At 44.9% G+C, this 24,318-nt stretch overlaps 1 protein-coding gene and 1 pseudogene across 1 annotated transcript; both read left to right on the top strand.

The window, feature by feature from the left end:
• Positions 1-4,799: 4,799 nt before the first annotated feature.
• Positions 4,800-6,065, top strand: LOC148519571 (Ig-like V-type domain-containing protein FAM187A). The gene has a single exon (XM_088476417.1). The coding sequence runs from the start codon at positions 4,800-4,802 to the stop codon at positions 6,063-6,065; it is 1,266 nt and encodes a 421-aa protein (XP_088332543.1).
• A 15,477-nt stretch (positions 6,066-21,542) lies between these two features.
• Positions 21,543-22,808, top strand: LOC148519570 (Ig-like V-type domain-containing protein FAM187A pseudogene; annotated as a pseudogene).
• The last annotated feature ends 1,510 nt before the right edge of the window (positions 22,809-24,318 follow it).

Genomic DNA, 24,318 nt, shown 5'->3' with positions numbered 1-24,318 from the left:
GCGTACTAAAAATCGTACGCATGCGCAGATGTGCGAACATCGCTCGGAACGAGCGTACTGCCGCTAGCGAGTGGCTCTGAATGAGGGCCATTGTTCCTTATAATCAATACAGGGAAATTATACTAATGATCCCTTTTAAATGAATATCTCTATATATGTTTTTATTTTTTTTTATAAAACAGTTTCATAATGAGGGAGATTGCTAGGAGTAAATTTACATAGATGGAAGTTCTATTTAAGAAATGATGTTGCCCATAGCAACCAATCAGATTCTACTTCTCATTTATCTAGCATCTTCTAGAAGATAATACCTGGAATCTGATTGGTTGCTATGGACAACATCACTTCTTAATAGAACTCCCATCTTAGTAAATTTACCCTCTAGACTCTTTAGGGAGTCAGGGCTATTTCAGGGAGTCTCCTGACAATCAGGGACAGTTGGCAAGTATGGGCCAAGGGCCAGCCAGCACCTCATTAAGCAAGGCCTCATAAAGCAGGTTAGTAGGTAAGTCTGGAAGCAGCCTCTGACATGTTCCGCCCTCAATCAGAGGGGTTTTTCCAAGAGAATGAACCCCCAGAACACTTCCATCTCCTTTTATTAGAGCAGGGATTTCAATTTACTGTCGATCAATTAATTATTCCACCTATGAGAGCCGCAGGTACAGCAATATTTAGCAAATATATAACACACAGTTCTTCTATGCAAAACAAAAAGTAGAATGTATTTTGGCTTAGATAAATAACAAATAAATACATGATTCATCCAGATTTGTAACTGTCCCCATAAAAACACAAATAAACTACTCAAACAATAAAAACATATATATATATATATATATAACAATCCTGAAAATGTATAAATGCTAAATACAGGATTATAACCATGGACCTTTCCGCCAGTGGCGTAACTAGGGCAGGGCGAGCAGGGAGCGTGCCCTGGGCGCCGTGGGACTGGCGCCGCGGGGGGGCGCCGCCGGCCACGGCCCGGCCCGCCCTAGTTAGCCACCAGTGTAGCGCCGACCGTAGTGAGTGCTGTCAGCGCTACACATTTACACAGGACCGGCGCTAGACTTCCAGCACCGGTCCTGTGCTGCACACCTGAGCCCGTTCCCTCCCCCTGAGCGCTTGCACAATAGCGCCAGGAGGCGGGCTCAGGCTGTGCATAACACACGCATCGCCACCAGCGCTGGCGGCGATGCGTGTGTTAAACAGCAGCCAATGAGAGTCAGACTCTCATTGACTTCTGCAGCGCCCACTGCAAGAGCCGGACTTCCGTCCGGGTCCTGCAGTGGGTAATGGGACAGACGTCATGACATCATGACGTCTCTCCCATTATGCTGAGCGCGCCAGCCCGAGAGGACTGGCGGGCGGTGGGAGCGGTGTCCCGGTCCGGAGCAGCAGCGTGGATTCAGGTTAGTATGTTTTTTAGGGGTGAGCGGGTTCGGTTTTACTCGGATCTTTAAACGGCATTTTATTGGCTATCGCCTATCATGTGTTTTGGATAGCCAATATAATAAATCCGAATTTGCGGTAAAGTGGCGATAAGAACCGAGTAAATCCGAGTAAAACCAAGCCTGCACAAAATTGTTTTTATATATATATATATATTTTTTAAAACCTGTCAGCACTACTGGGGGCACAACGGGGGAGGGGGGTGGCTACTACTGGGGGGACGTCTACTGGGGTGGGGGCACAACAAGGGGGGATGGCTACTACTGGGGGCACAATTATTGGGAGGACCTCTACTGGGGGGGGCTATTACTGGGAGCACCATTATTGGGAGGACCTCTACTGGGGGGGGCTATTACAGGGGGCACTTAATCGGGAGGGGGAACCTCAACTGGGGACCACTACTTGGGGGGGGGGGAACTACTACTGGGGGCATTATAAAGGGGCCTACTACTAGGGGCACTGACCTGGGGGGACCACAACTGGGGGCAATAACAGGAAGGACCACTACTGGGACCACTGGATAGGGGGGGTCACTACTGGGGGCCTGCATCAGGGGGACCACCTCCGGGGGGCACTGCATGGGAGGGGGGGGACTACTGCTGGGGGCACTGCGGGGACCACTACAGGGGGCACTAGATAGGGGGGGATCACTACTGGGTGCCTGCATAAGGGGGACCACTACTGGGAAAACTGCATGGGGAGACTACTGCTGGGGGCACTATATAAAGGGCACTGCATAGGGGGGGACTACTACTGGGGGAACTATATAAAGGGCACTGCATAAGGGGATACCGCTACTGGGTGCACTGCATTGTGGGGACTGCTACTGGGGGCACTGCATAAGGGGGAACACTACATAGGGCACTGCATTTGGGGGGACCACTACTGGGGGCACTGAGTAAGGGTAACTAATTGGGGGCTGTATAAGGGGGACCACTACTGGGGATACTGTATAAGGGGCACTATGTTAGCGTTACTGCCTCACAGCACTGAGGTCATGGGTTCAATTCCCACCACGGCCCTACCTGTGCGGAGTTTGTATATTCTCCCTGTGCTTGCGTGGGTTTCCTCCGGGTGCTCCGGTTTCCTCCCACACTCCAAAAATATACTGGTAGGTTAATTGGCTCCCCTCTAAATTGACCATAGTGTGTATGTTTGTGAGCATGTGGTAGAAAATATAGAGTGTAAGCTCCACTGGGGCAGGGACAGATGTGAATGGTAAGATATTCTCTGTAAAGCGCTGCGGAATATGTGTGCGCTATATAAATAACTGGTAATAAATAAATAAATAAATACTATGGGCCTGCATAAGAGGGACCACAACTGCATACTGGGGGTAATGTATAAAGGGTACTACTGGGGTTAAGGTGCATATGGATAGGAAAGTTCAGCGTGAAAATAAAGGGGTGTGTCATGTTGACACACCCATTTTTAAGTGACCACGCCAATTTTTTTCCGCGAACGCACATACCGGGATGTTGGGGGGGCTCCCTTTTCAAATTTGCCCTGGGCTCCAAATATCCTAGTTACGCCACTACTTTCCGTGGAAATAAAAAGAGAAAAGATTATTCTTTTATGTCAAATATAACCCCAATATATTCCCTATCTGGGATCAAACTCATAACATTCAGTGTGGGAGATCAGAACCCAAACCATTAGACTAACTCCCATAATGATGAATAACTTAGTACATTGAGACATAAATAAAGTAATTATATTTATATATTGTGTCTTGGCTTACCTTCCATACCTGTGGTATTCATATATATATATTTATCATTTTTTATCTTATTAGCGCTGTTCCATTGTATAAATATGCAAATATGGTCCTCGTCCTAGTTGTGCAAAGTAACTCTGATCATTGAGGAGATAAGGGCTCAGTAAGATGAGCATTCTATGAGGAAGCTCAGGTGCCACCATCCACTTTATCAGACTGGAAAATACTTGCTCAGAAGATGACAAATCACTTTTTTATTTTGTAAGTTATAAATCAATTGTTAAATTGTCAGAACTCACCTGAATGGACAAACTGCAAAATTGAAGAGTTTCTACCAGGTGGTCCGGCGCTAAGTTTCTCTGCACCCAGCGTCGTCCTGTGCTGCACTGTCGCCCCTTCCCTCCCCCTCTTCCTCCCTCTGCGTTTATACCAATACCGCCAGTGGGTGGCGGTGGTGAGCTCCTCTAAAATACTGTTCAGGCAGAGAGCAGGGCTGTGCCCTTCAGGCTATGGTGCTCCAGGTGACGGTCCTGCTAGCCCGTACCTTGAGGCGCCTCTGGTTTCTACTGCATTTTCTATACTGATACAAATTCAGGAAAGAGCAATGTGTGTTCTGCTGCTCTGTGTGCTGGTCTGACAGTAACTGGAGATTACACCTAAACTCTGTGTCCTCAGCTGCACAACTAATTGTATCTAAATAGCATTAGCCCAAGTTTAAAAATAAACAGCAACTAAATGTGTTATTGTTAGTTTTAGGCTAAATAGTATTATTCTAAGCATGTCAACATTAAGGTGTCATATAATAAATGTCAACATTCTGCAAGTTGACATATCATACCACACACTACAAATGAAGTAGATATATGTTTCATTGACGCTATATTACAGGCATATACAATATTCGTAATTTATAGTCCCCGCTGGTAAAACTGCAATAATATATAATAGTTTGTGTGGAGCAAACCAGTGCAAAAGAGAAGAGTGTGGTGCACTTACTCATTGCTCACATTACATCAGGTCCCCAATATTAATGTAAGAGCTTCATGGGGTGGAGACGAGATCTGTATGGAGCCAATAGTGGCCTTTGTATAAACCATTCTCTTCCCAATCACCGCTGTTATCCTGATTACATGATGTATATGTACAATATGGGCTTTGCTAGTTATAGAACATCTTGCATATACTTTCTATAATACTAGAAGTGGGACGTGTGAGGCTATGGGAGGTGCTGTCTGATTGATCTTGTTTTTAATATAAGGAACAAACTAATAATTATAAGAAATGGTCCAAGGGCCATAATGTCAGTAAGTATCTACTACATTCCAGGTACAACATAATTCCTTTTATCTCATACATTAATGTGTAGCAAATGTATGCTGGATAATTATGGTCTAATATCATTAATTCTTCCTGTGTAACATGTAGTTATCAAATGTTAATGGATAAGTGTGTCTGGGCCGTTTCCATGGTAACAATGGATTGTTGCATCATAGTAACAGAGTAGACAATGTAAGTGGTTAATCAGCTGGTCACTCATTTGTCACATGTTGACAAGAGAAGACTAATTTTCTGCTTTGCTGTTACTATATTTTGTGTTCTATCCTGAACACAATATTATTTTTCGTTGATGATGACTCCCAGAAGTCTTCACCTTATGTTTCTTGTGGCTGCTGCATTCATTTATATTATGCCGGCTTGTGGCTTTGAGCTGGTTGAAAAAAAGGACATCTTCAGGAACATTCACTGCCCAGCGTTCCTGCTCTTTGATACAGCTGAGTTCCTGTCGGACACGACCATTGTGCTTACTTGCCACTGCAAGCCTGAAGAGTTTAAATCTGTGGTGTGGTACTATCAGAAGACCATTGGTGGTGAGCTCACCAAGGTGCTCTCAGATGTCGGCGGAAAACCCCAACAGGACAGTAACAACCTGCACAGTAATTATGATACCCTGCAAAGGTTCAGCATCCGTGGGTACAACCTAATCATTTTCAAGTCACAAAAAAAAGATTCCGGGCACTACATCTGTGGCACACAGGGCAAGCAGTTCTTCTATGGCTATAGTGTTGACATTCAGGAATCCCAAAAAGCACATGTAGTATTTGAAGACCAGAATGAGCACGCACAAGATGACCTGGAAATGAGAGACTTTGTGTCCTTCACTAGTTTTTCGGACTGGACTGTATGTGATCGCTGTGATGTGAAAGGAGAGAAAAGGAGACTGGGCTTTTGCTATGTAAGGAGTAACTACCTTTACCCAAGATATCGTCTCCCCAACAAAGATGTGGCTCCATGTGGATCCGGTGCTGTTCCAGCAAGATTTCAAAAATATCTTACCAATCGCAGACCAGAAATCTTGATCAAGAGCTGTATGACTCCCTGCAGAAAGGCACTAACAGGAATCCTAGGAAAGATCCTAAATTTAGTAAGTGGGGTGATGAAACTTAAAGATCGCATTCCTTGGCTGCCCAAGTTAACCAAGGTACCAACTCAAATGTACGCTAAGCCTGTAGGCAGCAGCCTGATCATTGAGTGTCCAGGAGCCATGCCAGGACAAGCTGTGGCTTGGGATAAAGATGATGAAAGGCTTTACAGAACAACACATCTAGTTGGGCCTAAAGACTCTAAGAGAGTGTACATTGACCATGGAAACCATCTGAACTTCCGCTCTTTAGAGCTCAGTGACATAGGAGTCTACTACTGCTGGCTTCAGGGGAAGATGAAGGCTGGATTTAGGTTGACTGTGCAAACTGAGAATGTCAAAAATCAACTTGGTGATCCAGAGTCTATTGCTACCATCAAAGACATTAGCAGCTTTTTCTTCTGTATATTCATCTTCTTCTTGCTCTGCACCTGTATAAAGTGCTGCCACTACAATTTCAGATGTGTGCCATTATAACTGCAGAGTCATAGTCTGCCTGGGCACAAGTACGCTACAGAGACCGCTGCCTGGCCACAATTCCACTACAGAGGTCAGTGCCTATCCACAAGACCACTCCAAAAGCCAATTCCCAGCCAAAACGCACCTCCACTGCTTGGCCACAAATCAGCACCAAAGGCCGCTGGACAACCATAAGATCTCCCTAGAGTCTGCTGGATGGCCACAAAATCTCCACAGAAGATGCTGGACAGCCACAGTACCATCACAGATGCTGCTGAATGGCCACAATACCAACCCAGAAGCTGCTGTAATGGACACAAGTCTACCTAAAAGTCCACATCCAAAGACGCTAAATGGCCACAACTTCACCTCTGAGGATGCTGCCTGGCTGCAATTCCACTATAGATGCCACGGGATGGCTACAAGATCTCCGCAGAAGACACTGGATGGCCACAAGACCGTCAAAGAGGCCGGTGAGCAGTCGCAGGTCTGCCCCTGATAACCTACGTGGCCACAACTCCACTTCTAAGGACGCTGCCTGGCCACAATCCACTCCAGAGGCCGCTGTCCGATTATACTTTAATATAAAATAAAATACTGTTTGTTTTTCGCTATAACTTGGTCTGTAGATCTTTTAATCCACCCTCCCCCATCGCCTCGTCCAGACGTCCCTGCCCCATGACACTCTTACACATAAAGATAGAACATATACCCAATACAATTCTCAAAAGACATTGGATATTTAGAATACTATACTCTATCTAATCATATAATATATATGGGTACATTCTCAGTAAAAATAATGAATATTATATGTACACACTTTGTCACAGCATAACCTGATCCAGCACCCTTCTTCATTATATCACTTATCTCTGCTCATTATATTATCACACATTTGAGCTTACACATATTTATATCATTCACATGTTTCGATCACCTAGGTCTTCTTTATCACATCATATATGTAGTATATGATTATGGTATAAATATTCCATCACATTTACACTATTCACAAATATAGATTTAGAAATGAAACCCCTCACACACAAATTAGAACACAATATATATCGCCTAAGTCACGATATTCATGACAATATGTCTAACTTCTAATCATGTTTTCAAACAAAGTCCATATATCACATTAGGATTTATACAGGTGTGTCCTTTTACACTGTGACTGGAGTTGCACCAAAAATTCCCTCTCGGCGCACCATACCACACGTGACCTGACCACGCGTCTTTCTCACTGAAAATGTGCTAGTTATTTACATAAATAAAACAACTGGGAGTGACAAAAGGAATCAGTATGTAATGCCGGCTGTCGGAATGTCTCCTGTCAATATACCGACAGCCACTGGCGTGACAAGGGGGTGCGGGCCGCACCGGGTAACACCATCCGAGGGGGTGACACCAAATTAGCAGAGCTGCTCTGCTATTTCGGTGTCACGCCCTCGGATGGTGTCACCGAGCAGCCGAACTCGTGAGAGGCAGGAGAGAGGCTGTTTCCTGTCCAGCAGCTGCTGCTGCTCTGAGCCGGGCTTGCTCAGCGGAGCAGCACAGCAACCCCTAGCCTCTCCCCTGCCTATTGACTGCAGAGGACGGGGGCATGATGCATCCCCAAGTTTGTCAAACATAAGTGGGTGTGGATTTGTGGGACAAAGCCACGCCCACTTCCTCCCCGGCACACGCGAGAATATGGCCCCAGACTGACCATCGCATCGGGTGCAATCAAGGTAAGTGATGCCACTGCCGACAGCAGCATCCCGATGGTTGGTATCCCGACAGGGGTTGGGTAAGTATACTTACCCTCCCCTTTCTCCCCCTAACCTTAACCCCCCCTTCTTGCAGCCTAACCCTAAGCCTCCCCACCCCGCACTCTAACCCGCCCCATTAGTGCCTAATCTAAAATCTCCCCTTTTCATTCCAAAACCTAACCTTCCTCCCTTAGTGCCTAACCCTAACTCGCCCCAGTGGTGCCTGACCCTAACCCCCCCACCCCCAAAACCTAACCCTAACCCCGCTATGCTGCCTAAACTTAACCCTCCCCTCCAAAGCTGTAACTAGACTATTTCGTGCCCTGTGCCAGAGAGAGCATCGGCACGCCCTCCCCACCCCCAATTTTTTAAATTAGAACATGAAAAAGGGCCATTGCCTCATGGGGAAGAGCCAGGGAAGAGATAGGTGAGGCCAGGAGATACTGGGGATAAAAGAAGAGGAAGCTACAGGTGCAAATGACAATAAACAGGAAAATTGACAGGCCCAAACAGCGCCCCATGCCCTGCAGTGCCCTGTGCAATGGTACAGGTCGCACCACCCTGGTTACAGCCATACCCACCCCCCGCCCCCCGTGGCTAACAGCTAAGACGCTCCCAACTTACCTTCATTCGGGGTGTCATCCTTCTGGATTCCAGCATCGGGATTAAGATAGGCGTCAGTATTTCAAGGCCTATCTTAAGTCCCATGTCGGGCTTCTCCCAACGGGATTCAGACCAGTGGCATGCCGTCCGCCAGTCTGATAACTACATCCCGTGACAAAACCATGGGCCTGATTCAGCAAGGATCGCAATTGCAAAGCAGCACGCAGGCTATCGATATATGATGTATGCACGCAGGTTATAGATATATGATGTATGCACGCAGGCTATAGATATATGATGTATGCACGCAGGTTATAGATATATGATGTATGCACGCAGGCTATAGATATATGATGTATGTACGCAGGCTATAGATATATGATGATTGCACACAGTTTATAGATATATGATGTATGTACGCAGGCTATAGATATATGATGTATGCACGCAGGCTATAGATACATGATGTATGCACACAGGTTATAGATATATGATGTATATACGCAGGCTATAGATATATTATGTATATACGCAGGTTATAGATATATGATGTATGCACGCAGGCTATAGATATATGATGTATGCACGCAGGTTATAGATATATGATGTATGCACACAGGCAGCTTTGCAGTTGCGATCCTGGCAGATATGGTAATGCACAGGAGGCATCATGTCCCCTGTGCATTACTTATCCGAGTTGTGTTGGCCAACGCAGCATCGGATACTCTGCGGGAACATCGCCTGCTAAGGTGACCCATGGGATCACGCAAGCCAGCCGTTGCAGTTGAGATGAAGATGCCAGGAAATCTCAGTGAGCCAATGGAGATCCTGGTCACTTCCCGCCCCCCCAACGGTGGCGACTCGCCTCCATTTCAAGAAACAGAGGCCATCGCCGCCCCCTCCCCACCCCCAAACTGCTGCAGACTGCCAATCACTGCCAGTCTGCTACCAGTCTGCGTGCGTGATCGCACACCCGTTCTGCACTTGCGCAGAACGGGTCAGGCGCATGCGCAGATTCCCGATCATCAGGAATCTGTGTTCAGCACTGCTGAATAAGGTCCTATATTTTTATGTTACACTGATCAATTTGATGTGCAACATTTGTACATCTGTGTAAAGGCCCCCATACATCAGAGATTGATTGCAGCAATCATGCAATTTGCAATCGATTGTGTATAAAAATCTTTCCCTTTTTCAATCGATTGCAGATTGCAGAATTGCCACAATCGATTGAAAAAAGGAAAGTTTTATACACAATCGATTGCAAATTGCACGATTGCTGCAATCAATCTCTGATGTATGGGGGCCTTAAGACAGAGTGTGAATTTGTGCAAAAAGGGCTCCAATGCGAGCGGCCGAGGCTTTTCCTCAAGCCAAGTTCCGTTGTGCTTAATCTGCATCTTTGTACGTGTGTAAAGCTAATTCCTCTGCGGTTATTGTCACAGTCTAGCGTCTCTAGCACACTTTGAATGGCTTACCGCATACAGCGTAATGTAACCATACAATAAACACATGTTAAAAATTACACTACGTGGGCAAGACAGAGAGGAAATTTAAGGAGAGACTGGCATTGCACAGAAGTGTGATCCGCCAGGCTATAGAGTCAGGCCATAGTGACCAGCCAGTGGCTAGGCACTTTTCACAGGTTCGACATGGTGTGGCTTGCCTGAGAGCTATAATTATTGATAATGTGCCAATTTTGAAACATAGTTGTAACAGGGGCAGATGTCTGCTTCAAAAAGAATCTAAGTGGATATATAGTCTGGGTACCCTTGCACCCAGGGGCTTGAACGAAACCTTGGGGTTACAGTGTTTTTTGTATTGACAGCAAAGCTGATAGGGGCAAGGATACCTTGCCTTATATGCATTTGGGCAGGGTAACCTGCAATATAATGTATTGGATGGAAAATTGAAATGCATGAGGGATTTTTTGTTTCCAATCATCCCTTTGCCCCTTTGCTTTATTTAGGCATAGTTGCTTGGAGCTCATTGTAGCTCATATGTTATCATGTCTTGTGTTTTGATCGTAGATCACGTTGTGAATTATCCTTAGGGGAAGAAATGGGACTCATAGGACGATCCTTGTTAGAGTTGGAAATATGGATATTTAAGTATTTGAATTATTATTTAGTTTGTACAAAAGTGTATACCTCATGTGCGATTATTGCAGTGCTGAAAATGTAATTTTTAACATGTTTTTTTTGTATGTTTACATTACGCTCTGTGCAGTGGTGTTGGTTGCTTGGCAACCAGGGATTGAGCTCATGTGAGGGGGGCGAGGACTCGTGATGTCACTAGACAGCGACGTGCTGTCTGGCCGAGCTGCTGGGGATCTTGTCGGCTGGCATCCCTCAGGTGAGATAACCCACAGTGTTAATTGTTTTTGGGGGAGGGTATTTATATCAGGGTTGCCTACCCTCCCGCCCCCCCGGAAAGGCAGGCAAGCCTCCCGCATGCCGCCGATCCCCTGTCTCCCCCCCGTCAGTACCTGATAAACCCCCTTCAGCGGGAGGCCGCTGACGCGATTCGCGTCATTTTGGCCCCGCCCCCTGCTTCACAATGCCTGTATTTCGGCATTGTGTAGCGGGGGCGGGGCCAAAATGACTCGATTGCATGGCCCCGCCCCCTGTCACACCCGGAAATGGCCTTCAGCCCGTCCGGCCACGCCCCCTTTTGCCGGCCACGCCCCCTGTTCTGCCGATCTGGCTGCTCCCTCCCGGAAGGAGCAGCCAGATAGTCGGCAAGTATGATTTATATGTTGTGCTAGTGCTGTATGTTTATTCTGTTTGTCCCTGACGATAGGGTAACTCCCAAAACGTAGGATGCATTAAAGGATGGTTTTATTACTTGCTGCACAGTCTCCAGAGTGCCCCCTCATTGGATTCCTTTCATTTGGCTGTTATTTACAACCCTGGAGGGCACCAGAGCATTTGTTTATATCAACAGGAGCGCCGGGTTCATGGACATCTATATATATATATATATATATATATTAGAGATGAGCGGTTCGGATTCTGTGGAATCCGAACCGCTCCGAACATTGGGGATCCGAGTCCACCCGAACCCTGTTTGGGTGTTCACCGCCTGACTCGGATCCCCGTTCGGGGCCGAACGGCGGCCGCCTGATGTCGGATTCTCACTAGAGAATCCGACATCAGGGCTCCTATTGTGTAGGGCAGAGCGCTGTGATAGCACTCTGCCCTACACAGATACAAACACACAGCCGCCAGCGGCAGCTGTGTGTTTGTTACAGCAGCCAATGAGAGTCACACAGACTCTCATTGGCTGCTGCACGGAGGGAGCCGGCTGAAGCTCACACATGAGCTCCGTCTTCCGGCTCCCTCCTCAGCGTGTGACAGCAGAGCGGACGGCGCGGGAACGGGGATTCAGGTAAGTTTTTATTTATTTATTTTTTACTTGTGCAAGGGCCGGGGGCGCTACTGGGGGGGTCTGCTACTGGGGGTGCGGGGGGGCTATGCTACTGGGGGGGCTATGCTACTGGGGGGGGCTATACTACTGGGGGGGCTATACTACTGGGGGGGCTATACTACTGGGGGGTCTGCTACTTGGGGGGCCATACTACTTGGGGGGCCATACTACTACAGGGGGGGGCCTGCTACTGGGGCAGCCTACTACAGGGGGGGGCATACTACTGGGGCAGCCTACTACAGGGGGGGGCATACTACTGGGGCAGCCTACTACTGGGGCAGCCTACTACTGGGGGGGCCTGCTACTGGGGGGCATACTTCTGGGGGGGCCTGCTAATGGGGGGCATACTACTGGGTGGGCCTGCTAATGGGGGGCATACTACTGGGTGGCATGCTAATGGGGGGCATACTACTGGGGGGGCTGCTAATGGGGGGCATACTACTGGGGGGCATTCTACTGAGGGCACTGCATAGGGGACCCTACTACTAAGGGGACTGCATAGGGGGCACCACTGCTGGGGGCATTGTGTAAGGGACACTGCTACTGTGGGCATTGTGTAAAAGGGGCACTACTGTGGGCATTGTGTAAAAGGGTCACTACTGTGGGCATTGTGTAAAAGGGGCACTACTGTGTGTCGTAACATAAATAAGAGACACTACTTTATGGTGTAATGTGAATCAGGCCCTATGAGCGGTGTAATGTGAATAAGATTGTGCACTGTGACTCCTTGGGCCGTAGCCCACTATGTAAACAAGTACTGTGATTCTGCTGGCCGTACCCCACTGGGTGGGTGCACTACTTTTCAAATCTGCCACTGCTGTGTGGCAATGTGTCATAGATGTGCTTTATACTGTGGTGTCTGTGTCGTTGTGCCAATGCTTTGTCACTTAGTAACCAGTCAGCTCACTGCAACCTTTGGCCAATAATGTTGAAAACAATATTATTGCTGTGATATGGTCTAAATTGACTGGAAATTAATGTTATTGAGGATAATAATACTCTAGGAAGAAAAAAAAGACCAATTTATGTGATTTTAGCTTTTTTTGTACATTTTTGTAAAAAAATCCAAATCCAAAGCCAGTCACCGCAGTTTGGCAAATCCAAATCCAAAGCCGGACGACGAATTAGAACCAAATCCAAATCTGGCAAAAATGGTCCGGCGCACATCCCTAATATATATATATATATATATATATATATATATATATTTATATATACACAACAGCAACAGCAATAGATTTATGCGGAAGGCACCAGAGTTGTTGAACACCATGTATGTGAGTGCCGATCCACGTAGAAGTCTATATATATATATATATATATATATAATGTATAATTTTTGAGATTTGTTTCTCATGGTCCGAGAGTCCTTCATTCCTTGCATTTTGGCAAACTCCAGGCGGGCTGCCATGTGCTTTTTACTAAGGAGTGGCTTCCGTCTGGTCTCTCTACCATACAGGCCTGATTGGTGGATTGCTGCAGAGATGGTTGTCCTTCTGGAAGGTTCTCCTCTCTCCACAGAGAAATGCTGTAGCTCTGACAGAGTGATCATCGGGTTCTTGGTCACCTCCTTGATTAGGGCCCTTCTCCCCTGATCGCTCAGTAGAGATGGCCAGCCAACTCTAGGACAGAGCACCACACTCCTGTGTGCTAAGAACAGATGGCAAAATGCTACCTGATCTGATAAAACACAATTTCTGTTGCAAAATTCAGATTATTGAGTCAGAGTTTGGCCTAAACAACTTGAACCCATTGATCTATCCCATCTTGTGTCACTGGTTCATGATGGTGGTGGTGATGTAATGGAGTGGGGACTGTCTCCTTTGCACACATTAGGCCTGTTAATACAGTCTGAACATGTGCATCTCTCTATGGCCTAGTCATCTTCTAATGGCTAATTCCATCATGCACGATGCACGATGGGGGTTAATTATCAAAACATCTAAAGATGACAAGTGGAGAAGTTGCCCATAGCAACCAATCAGCTACTAGCTATCATTTTATAGATTGCACTTTATTAATTATATAAGCTAATTGGTTGCCTTGGGCAACTTCTCAACTTGCCATCTTTGGAAAGTTTGATGAAACTCCCCCCATTGTCACAAAGCACACATCATGTCGAGGTAGTGCCACAAACATGGCAATGAGTTCATGCAGCACCGCAACAGAGCTTTATTGCACCCTGTGCCGGCCATGCCCCTTTAGCATATGACATCATGCTGAGCACCGGGAATAACCTGCTGGCCAGATGCAAGGGCCACAGGGCAGAAACTACGTGATGCTATCATTTCAGTCCATCACCTAAGTGGGGCCCTACCCAGTAATCGATGTATACCTAATAAAGTGGCTACTGTGTGTAAATCATAATATATAATTACATTATCTGTGACAACAAAAAAATTCTGAATATTATAAGTCACAGAATCTGCATATATTTCAAAATTGTGACTTCTGCTCCTTCATAGAAGGTGGTGACATTGTCTATTGTGCTGTCACATCAGCAGGAGTGATGGTAACAGGTATGCATATTACACATGCTGATACAGCATATGTGTCAGCTCCTAAGGTACTAGCAGAAGTCAGGCAGCACTACAGGAAACAATAAGTGGGACACAGAAACAGCAGGATTACTGCGACAGCAGAACAGTAATTCAAGTATTGCAACATCTGTACTAGAAAAAGTGTGACCCATTCTGCTCCCTACAGGGAAGAAAGTGCTGTTCTCTCCACTAAATGAAACCTAAATAAATAACTGTCTAAGGAAAATAAAATTGTCTCACTTTACCTAAGTAACATGCAAGAACACAAATCTTACCTTTCACAAAAAAGTAAAAAAGCAAAATAATAAAAACAAAATTCATTAATCATTAAAAAACAAGTAATATTTTCTAAAGTAGGAAATACAATGAAAGTCTAGAAGAGTCTAGGTCAAGAGCGCATCCAGGATGGGGGTATTGGGCAAGATAGAAGTGTTATGGGGAAAGAGCCCCAGATCTGCCCCTGGTCTACATATATATATATATATATATATATATATATATATATATATATATATATATATATATATATATATACAGTCTGTAGACAGATAGTGTGGCAAAGAGGGTACACATCCAGAACTGGACTTTCTCCCTAGGACAAGGGGCAGACAGGGTTAAGGATCCTGCTGTCTCCTACAGGAAATGTTTTACATGCAGCTGCACTACATGGGTATGAATGCTTGGGAGTGGGTGATGGATAAAAGGATTGTGGGATCCAGTGGGTGTAGCTTCTGAAGCTGACTAGCAGCCAGACAATAGCTAGGGCTGGTGGAGAATACAGTAGCTAGTATCAAGAAGCCATCTTATGTATACAAGTGTGCAGTAACAACATTTTTGATGAGTAAAACAGTTATCTGACATAACCAACCAGTGTAAAGAGTCATTTGTTTGCACTCCACTTTCAAAAAGTGGTGTCAGAAGTGGGATCCTTCTATCTGCTGCATTTCATGTGGCAGAAACCAGGCGCTGCCTTGCTGGGTCGGTGAGTGTGGTTAACTGGTCCATAAAATCAGTTTATTTGCACATTTAGAAAAGTTATGCAAAGTGCAAATATGTAAAGTCTATGCTGTCTCCTTGAAGATAAATAAATGTTTACACAGTATGAATTTTACAAGCAAAAGCAACTGTTTGTAAATTTGTTGCAGCAGAGAAAAGACTATTTAAAATAAGGTGTTTTTCATTCTTCTCTCTTCTCTGCTTTGTCTTAGCAGGACAGCTAACACAAAGCAGAGATGTGCAAGTTTCGATGGTCCAACCAAGAGTGATGTATAAGGACACATCAATCAGTATTGCAGCATACCCGTGTGCTAATAATGGGCATCTCAGTCCTTGCACAGTCGGCCAAATGATTGCCTTCTGATGATGAAACCATATTAGTGACAGAGAAACGCGACAAGGTGTCTGTCTGGCTGCCACCTTGCCGCTAACTGCTTCACTCAGTGATGGCAGCCTCAGTCTCTGCACCACTGAGCTTACTGCTTGCTTTTGGCCAGCTGCTGGGATCTCATTTCACAAGCGGTCAGCATTTCTGCTGCCCCTGCATCTCTAAACAAGTTGGCTGCACTTTTTGGTGCCTTATCATCCTCTGTGTGCTTGTAAAGCAGAGGGAGTGTACATTCCATCAAACCACACATGCTAACATGCCTTTTGGGTCATCAAACTGGATCATCTAAATTGACACATGTTTCATAACAACCTCTGACCATATTTCTCATTTAAATGTTTTTTTTTTTTTTTTAAACAGTTACTAATGGAATAAATGTTTCAATAACACTACCAGTTTCTGCATACAAGTACGGTGTCCCAATGCTATACCTTCCCTTTCTTCCATCTCCAATTAGAAGAATTGCAGTTCTGGTGATAGTAGCTACACACAGTTATAGATAACCCCATTCCACAGCACATTATATCCCTCGTTTTATATAAAATGTTTGCATTTAATGTGTCTGTAGTTTACTAAATTGTCTAAGCATCTTAAATATGGCTCTGTTCCTTTCCTTTGTAAATATTCTGCCTTTATCTTGGCTACACCAACCTGCAAATTCTTTGATAAACCCGACTGGCTGTTTCCAGTAGCAACTAGTCCAAAATGGGTACCTGGTTGACTGGTCGACATTAAAAAGTTTGACACCAGAAGGTCGACACATTCTGAATGACTACAGTCAGAAGGTCAACATGGTCGTTAGGTCCACCACCAATATTTAGACCTGTATTTAGGTGGATATGGTTAAATGGTCGACACATTCAAGAGGTCAACACAAAAATTTTGACGTACTGTTTTCTGATGATTTTTAGGGTTAGGCCTAAACAACCTATAAAACATATCTCAACATTTTTGTGTCATGTTAAATGTCAACCTTTTGAATGTCGACATAACTACATGTCTTTATATTGGTGGCCGAGCTAATGACCATGTCTATTTTCTGACTGTCAACATTCAGAACCTGTAGACCTTCTTGTTTAGACACTCACTCAGAACCTTTAGACTATCGACCAGTCATACCACGCCCTTTCTATGGCTTAGGTAGGACGCCATGAATATTATTGGAACACTGATGACATCTTAGGCGAAAATAAATGTGTAGTGTAGTTAATATTCTAGTGTATTTATCAGTGAAACAACGTTTTCTACTTCTGGTTTTCTGTAATGAGGAAATTTATTTGGATGCTGCCCTATACAAATATTTGGAATCTTATCATTGCTTTGGACAAACACTAGCATTTTAATAGAGTTGAAGCCCTAGAAATCCTGTATGTCATGATTCAGCCAAATTTCAACTCAGGCATGCCAATCATAGCAAATTTCGATCAGTTTCAAAATACATAAAATTAATTATTATTATAATAATAATTATTATTATTATTATTAATGATAATAATAATAGTATAATTAAAATTACAGTTCTAAGACAGTAACTCGCATTACAAAAGTGCTATTCCGAACAACATCTTTGGACGTATAAAGCTGGCCATACACGGTGTGATATGCACCGTGCGACGCATTGGGGATTCGACGTCTGGCATATCGGGTGGTCCCCACACACGGTGCATATCGGGTGGCCGACCGCCTGATATGCTGGCTCCCCCCTCCCCTACCTGCATAGCGCTGCATGGGATCGCACATCGCATCACCAGATTGACTGAACCTGTAGTAAGATCTTGGAGTGCAATGTACGACCCCACAGGTGCACGCTCTGTCCAATATCAGGCCCATACATGGTACTATAGAGCAGCCAAATCGTACCAATCCGTCGGATCGGCTGCTTTATCGCACCGTGTATGGGCACCTTAAGATCTACTTGTTTATGAAAACACAATAATACTTTTCAGAAAATACATGTAGCCAGAGGGATCATTGGCCCTGATTCAGAGCCGGACGCTCTGACCAGAGCGCTCGCTCTGAATCAGGGCCCACCTCTATAAATATGGAGCGTCCTCCTGGACGCTCATATAGCTGTGGGTCACCACCCACAGCATATACGAGCGTGCAGGATGATGGTCGCGATGGTCTTGACCATCGCGACCATCGAAACTGCGAGCAACAGCCTGCGGTTGAGGTTTTCAACCACAAAGCCTGGAGTGATTTTGGCTCTATCAGAGCCAAAATCACTCCTTCTGACATCACTAGTGATGTCAGTGGGGCCGGCTTCAGACGATAGGCGTTCCCTTGGGAACGCCTCCGTCTGGCAGGCACGCCCCCAGCACACCCACCAAAGGGGGCGTGCTGTCAGTCAACATCGACAGCACGCCTCCTTTGATGAGACACTCAGAGCGAAGGAAAGTCCTTCGCTCGGCGCGTCTCGCGCATGCGCACGACGGAGCGCCCTCTGTCGTGCGCATGCGCAGTGCAGACCATCGACCCACTTGCGAGCGGACAGCCGCTCGCGAGTGGGTCTGAATGAGGGCCATTGTTCCTTATAATAAATACAGGGAAATGATACTAATGTTCCCTTTTAAATGAATATCTCTCTATATATGTTTTTTTTAATGTAACAGTTTCATAATGAGGAAGATTGCTAGGAGTAAATTTACTAAGATGGGAGTTCTGTTTAAGAAATTATGTTGCCCATAGCAACCAATCAGATTCTACTTCTCATTTATCTAGCACCTTCTAGATGATAATACTTGGAATCTAGTTGCTATGGGCAACATCATTTATTAATAGAACTCCCATCTTAGTAAATTTACCCCCTAGACTCTTTAGGGAGTCAGGGCTATTTTAGGGAGTCTCCCTGACAATCAGGGAGAGTTGGCAAGTATGGGCCAATGCCCAGCCAGCACCTCCTTAAGCAAGGCTTCATTAAACAGGTAAGTCTGGAAGCAGCCTCTGACATGTTCCACCCTCAATTAGAGGGTTTTTTCCAAGAGAATGAACCCCCAGAACACTTCCATCTCCTTTTTCAAAGCTGGCCACACATCTAAAGATTATCTGTCCAACCATTCAACTAGTTGATTGGTTGGAATGAAAATCTGGTAAGGAATTAAAGCAAATGACAATCACCAATTTGCTCCCAAACGCCGGAAAATGGACAAAAACTTTAGTTTGTTAAATGTTTGATCTAAACAATTTGTTCAAACTTGACTGACAACCATTTTCATCTCTTTTCTGGCATTTAGGAGCAAATTGCTGACCATCATTTACTCCCATACGTTACCAGATTTTCATTCCAACCAATCAGCTAGTTGGCTGGTTGGACAGATAATCTTTAGATGTGTTACCAGCTTTAGAGCAGGGATCTCAATTTACTGTTAATCAATTAATTATTCCACATATGATAGCTACAGGTACAGCAATATTTAGCAAATATATAACACACAGTTCTTCTATGCAAAACAAAAAGTAGAATGTGTCTTGGATTATATAGATAACAAATAAATACATAATTTATCCATTTTTATAAATGACCCCTAAACATCCAAATAAACTACACATAATAGAAAAACATATATATATAACAATCCTGAAAATCTATAAATACCGGATTATAACCATGGACCTTGCTGCTCATGCACACTGACTCTAACTACAACACTATCACACCTCTAATCAAGTTTGCAGAGTCTAAGGGCCAGATGTACTAATGCTTGGAGAGTGATAAAGTGGAATGAGATAAAGTACTAGCCAATCAGCTCCTAACTGTCATTTTTCAAACACGGCCTGTCCACTGTATCACACTCCCAGGCTTAGTACATCTCCCCCTAAATATACACAACTAGTTCAGTCTATAAAAAGATACGTAACCTGGCACATCAACATTATATGCATCTAGTACAGACAAGATCTAAACATCCGGCCTAGAATTGGCCTTATTAATGTTATTCTCTATTTTATAGAATCAAAAAGCAATAAATTAATGTGGAAATAATGAGAAAAGATTATTCTTTTATGCCAAATATAACCCCAATATATTCCCTATCTGGGATCAAACTCATAACATTCAGTGTGGGAGACCAGAACCCAAACCATTAGACTAACTCCCATAATGATGAATAACTTAGTACATTGAGACATAAATAAAGTTATTATATTTATATATTGTGTCTTGGCTTACCTTCCATACCAGTGGTATTCATATATATATTTATCATTTTTTATTTTGTTATTAGCGCTGTTCCATTGTATAAATATGCAAATATGGTCCTCGTCCTAGTTGTGCAAAGTAACTCTGATCATTGAGGAGATAAGGGCTCAGTAAGATGAGCATTCTATGAGGAAGCTCAGTTGCCACCATCCACTTTATCAGACTGGAAAATACTTGCTCAGAAGATGACAAATCACTTTTTTATTTTGTAATTTATAAATCAATTGTTAAACTGTCAGAACTCACCTGAATGGACAAACTGCAACATTGAAGAGTTTCTACCAGGTGGTCCGGCGCTAAGTTTCTCTGCACCCGTCTTGTGCTGCAATGTCGCCCCTTCCCTCCCCCTCTCCCTCCCTCTGCGTTTATACCAATACCGCCAGTGGGTGGCGGTGGTGAGTGCCTCTAAAAATACTGTTGAGGCAGGGAGCAGGGCTGTACCCTTCAGGCTATGGCGCTCCAGGCGACGGCCCTGCTAGCCCGTACCTTGAGCCGCCTCTGGTTTCTACATCATTTTCCATACTGATACAAATTCAAGAAAGAGCAATCTGTGTTCTGCTGGTCTGTGTGCTGGTCTGACAGTAGCTGGAGATTACACCTAAACTCTGTGTCCTCAGCTGCACAACTAATTGTAACTAAATAGCATTAGCCCAAGTTTAAAAATAAACAGCAACTAAACGGGTTATTGTTAGTTTTAGGCTAAATAATATTATTCTAAGCATGTCAACATTAAGGTGTCACATAATAAATGTCAACATTCTGCAAGTTGACATATCATACCACACCCTACAAAGTAAGTAGATATATGTGTCATTGACGCTATGTTACAGGCATATTCAATATTCGTAATTTATAGTCCCCGCTGGTAAAACTGCAATAATATATAATAGTTTATGTGGCGCAAAAGAGTGCAAAAGAGAAGAGAGTGTGGTGCACTTACTCATTGCTCCCATTACATCAGGTCCCCAATATTAATGTAAGAGCTTCATGGGGTGGAGATCAGATCTGTATGGAGCCAATAGTGGCCTTTGTATAAACCATTCTCTTCCCAATCACCACTGTTATCCTGATTACATGATGTATATGTACAATATGGGCTTTGCTAGTTATAGAAAATCTTGCATAAACCAAGCATATACATTCTATAATTGTAGAAGTGGGACGCGTGAGGCTATGGGAGGTTCTGTCTGATTCATCTAGTTTTTAATATAAGGAACAAACTAATAATTATAAGAAATGGTCCAAGGGCCATAATGTCAGTAAGTATCTACTACATTCCAGGTACAACATAATTCCTTTTATCTCATACATTAATGTGTAGCAAATGTATGCTGGATAATTATGGTCTAATATCATTAATTCTTCCTGTGTAACATGTAATTATCAAATGTTAATGGATAAGTGTGTCTGGGCCGTTTCCATGGTAACAATGGATTGTTGCATCATAGTAACAGAGTAGACAATGTAAGTGGTTAATCAGCTGGTCACTCATTTGTCACATGTGACAAGAGAAGACTAATTTTCTGCTTTGCTGTTACTATATTTTGTGTTCTATCCTGAACACAATATTATTTTTCGTCAGTGATGACTCCCAGAAGTCTTCACCTTATGTTTCTTGTGGCTGCTGCATTCATTTATATTATGCCGGCTTGTGGCTTTGAGCTGGTAGAAAAAAAGGACATCTTCAGGACCATTCACTGCCCAGCGTTCCTGCTCTTTGATACAGCTGAGTTCCTGTCGGACACGTCCATTGTGCTTACTTGCCACTGCAAGCCTGAAGAGTTTAAATCTGTGGTGTGGTACTATCAGAAGACCATTGGTGGTGAGCTCACCAAGGTGCTCTCAGATGTTGGCAAAATACCCCAAGTGGACAGTAACAACCTGCACAGTAATTATGATACCCTGCATAGGTTCAGCATCCGTGAGTACAACCTCATCATTTTCAAGTCACAAAAAAAAGATTCCGGGCACTACATCTGTGGCACACAGGGCAAGCAGTTTTTCTATGGCTATAGTGTTGACATTCAGGAATCCCAAAAAGCACATGTAGTATTTGAAGACCAGAATGAGCACGCACAAGATGACCTGGAAATGAGAGACTTTGTGTCCTTCACTAGTTTTTCGGACTGGACTGTATGTGATCGCTGTGATGTGAAAGGAGAGAAAAGGAGACTGGGCTTTTGCTATGTAAGGAGTAACTACCTTTACCCAAGATATCGTCTCCCCAACAAAGATGTGGCTCCATGTGGATCCGGTGCTGTTCCAGCAAGATTTCAAAAATATCTTACCAATCGCAGACCAGAAATCTTGATCGAGAGCTATATGACTCCCTGCAGAAAGGCACTAACAGGAATCCTAGGAAAGATCCAAAATTTTATAAGTGGGGTAATGAAACTTAAAGATCGCATTCCTTGGCTGCCCAAGCTACCCAAGGTACCAACTCAAATGTACGCTAAGCCTGTAGGCAGCAGCCTGATCATTGAGTGTCCAGGAGCCATGCCAGGACAAGCTGTGGCTTGGGATAAGGATGATGAAAGGCTTTACAGAACAACACATCTAGTTGGGCCTAAAGACTCTAAGAGAGTGTACATTGACCATGGAAACCATCTGAACTTCCGTTCTTTAGAGCTCAGTGACAGAGGAGTCTACTACTGCTGGCTTCAGGGGAAGATGAAGGCTGGATTTAGGTTGGCTGTGCAAACTGAGAATGTCAAACATCAACTTGGTGATCCAGAGTCTATTGCTACCATAAAAGACATTAGCAGTTTTTTCTTCTGTATATTCATCTTCTTCTTGCTCTGCACCTGTATAAAGTGCTGCCACTACAATTTCAGATGTGTGCCATTATAACTGCAGAGTCATAGTCTGCCTGGGCACAAATACACTACAGAGACTGCTGCCTGGCCACAATTCCACTACAGAGGTCAGAGCCCAGCGACAAGACCACTCCAAAAGCCAATTCCCAGCCAAAACACATCTCCACTGCTTGGCCACAAATCAGCACCAAAGGCCGCTGGACAACCATAAGATCTCCCCAGAGGCTGCTGGATGGCCACAAAATCTCCACAAAAGATGCTGGACAGCCACAGTAGCATCACAGACGCCGCTGGATGGCCACAATACCAACCCAGAAGCTGCTGTAATGGACACAAGTCTACCTAAAAGTCCACATCCAAGGACGCTAAATGGCCACAACTTCACTTCTGAGGATGCTGCCTGGCCGCAATTCCACTTTAGATGTCACGGGATGGCTACAAAATCTCCACAGAAGACACTGGATGGACACAAGGCCGCCAAAGAGGCCGGTGAGCAGTCGCAAGTCTGCCCCTGACAACCTACATGGCCACAACTCCACTTCCAAGCACGCTGTCTGGCCACAATTCCACTCCAGAGGCCGCTGTCCGATTATACTTTAATATAAAATAAAATACTGTATTTGTTTTTCGCTATAACTTGGGCCCTCATTCAGAGCCGTACGCTCTGAGCAGAGCGCACGCTCTGAATGAGGGCCGCCCTCCATGAAAATGGAGCGTCCTCCTGGACGCTCGTATAGCTGTGGGTCACCACCCACAGGATATACGAGCGTGCAGTTTGATGGCCGCGATGGTCGTGACCATCACGACCATCGAAACTGCGAGCCGGAGCCTGCGGTTGAGGTTTTCAACCGCATGCTCCGGAGTGATTTTGGCTCTATCAGTGCCAAAATCACTCCCATTGACATCACTAGTGATGTCAGTGGGTCGGCTTCTGACGGAAGGCGTTCCCGTGGGAACGCCCCCGTCAGGGAGGCACGTCCCGGCACTCCTACCAAAGGGGGCGTGCTGTCAATCAACATCGACAGCACGCCCCCTTTGATCAGACACAACGAGCGAAGGACTTTCGTTCGCTCGTCACATCTGGCGCATGCGCACGACGGAGCTCCCTCCGTCGTGCGCATGCTCAGTGCACACCATCGACCCACTTGCGAGCGGACAGCCGCTTGCGAGTGGGACTGAATCAGGCCCTTGGTCCGTAGATCTTTTGATCCACCCTCTCCCATCGCCTCGTCCAGACGTCCCTGCCCCATGACACTCTTACACATAAAGATAGAACATAGGGCCTGATTCAGAGCCGCTCGTAAGCGGCCGCTCGTTCGCTCCGGGTGATGTTTGCCCAACTGCACATGCGTACGGATCGTTATACGCATGGGCAAACCAGTCAGTGCGGTCGAAATTCATGTGCTCGCAAAATAGCGAATGCCTGAAAATTTGAGTGACAGAAAGAGGCGTATGTGGGTGGTAACAGGGGAAGGTGCTTGAAAACGGGGAGTGGAGATCCGAACGCAGGCGTGCTTAAAGGTCAAAACGGGCGTTTTATGGGT

Source organism: Taudactylus pleione, unplaced genomic scaffold (assembly GCF_031769625.1).
Source record: "Taudactylus pleione unplaced genomic scaffold, aTauple2 ptg000188l, whole genome shotgun sequence".
Lineage (NCBI taxonomy): Eukaryota > Metazoa > Chordata > Amphibia > Anura > Myobatrachidae > Taudactylus > Taudactylus pleione.
Note: the sequence above shows the minus strand (reverse complement) of the source record. Positions and strands in the feature narration are given on the sequence as shown.

Coding starts and splice junctions, on each gene's coding strand:
- LOC148519571 (XM_088476417.1), top strand. CDS start 4,800: ATGACTCCCAGAAGTCTTCACCTTATGTTTCTTGTGGCTGCTGCATTC.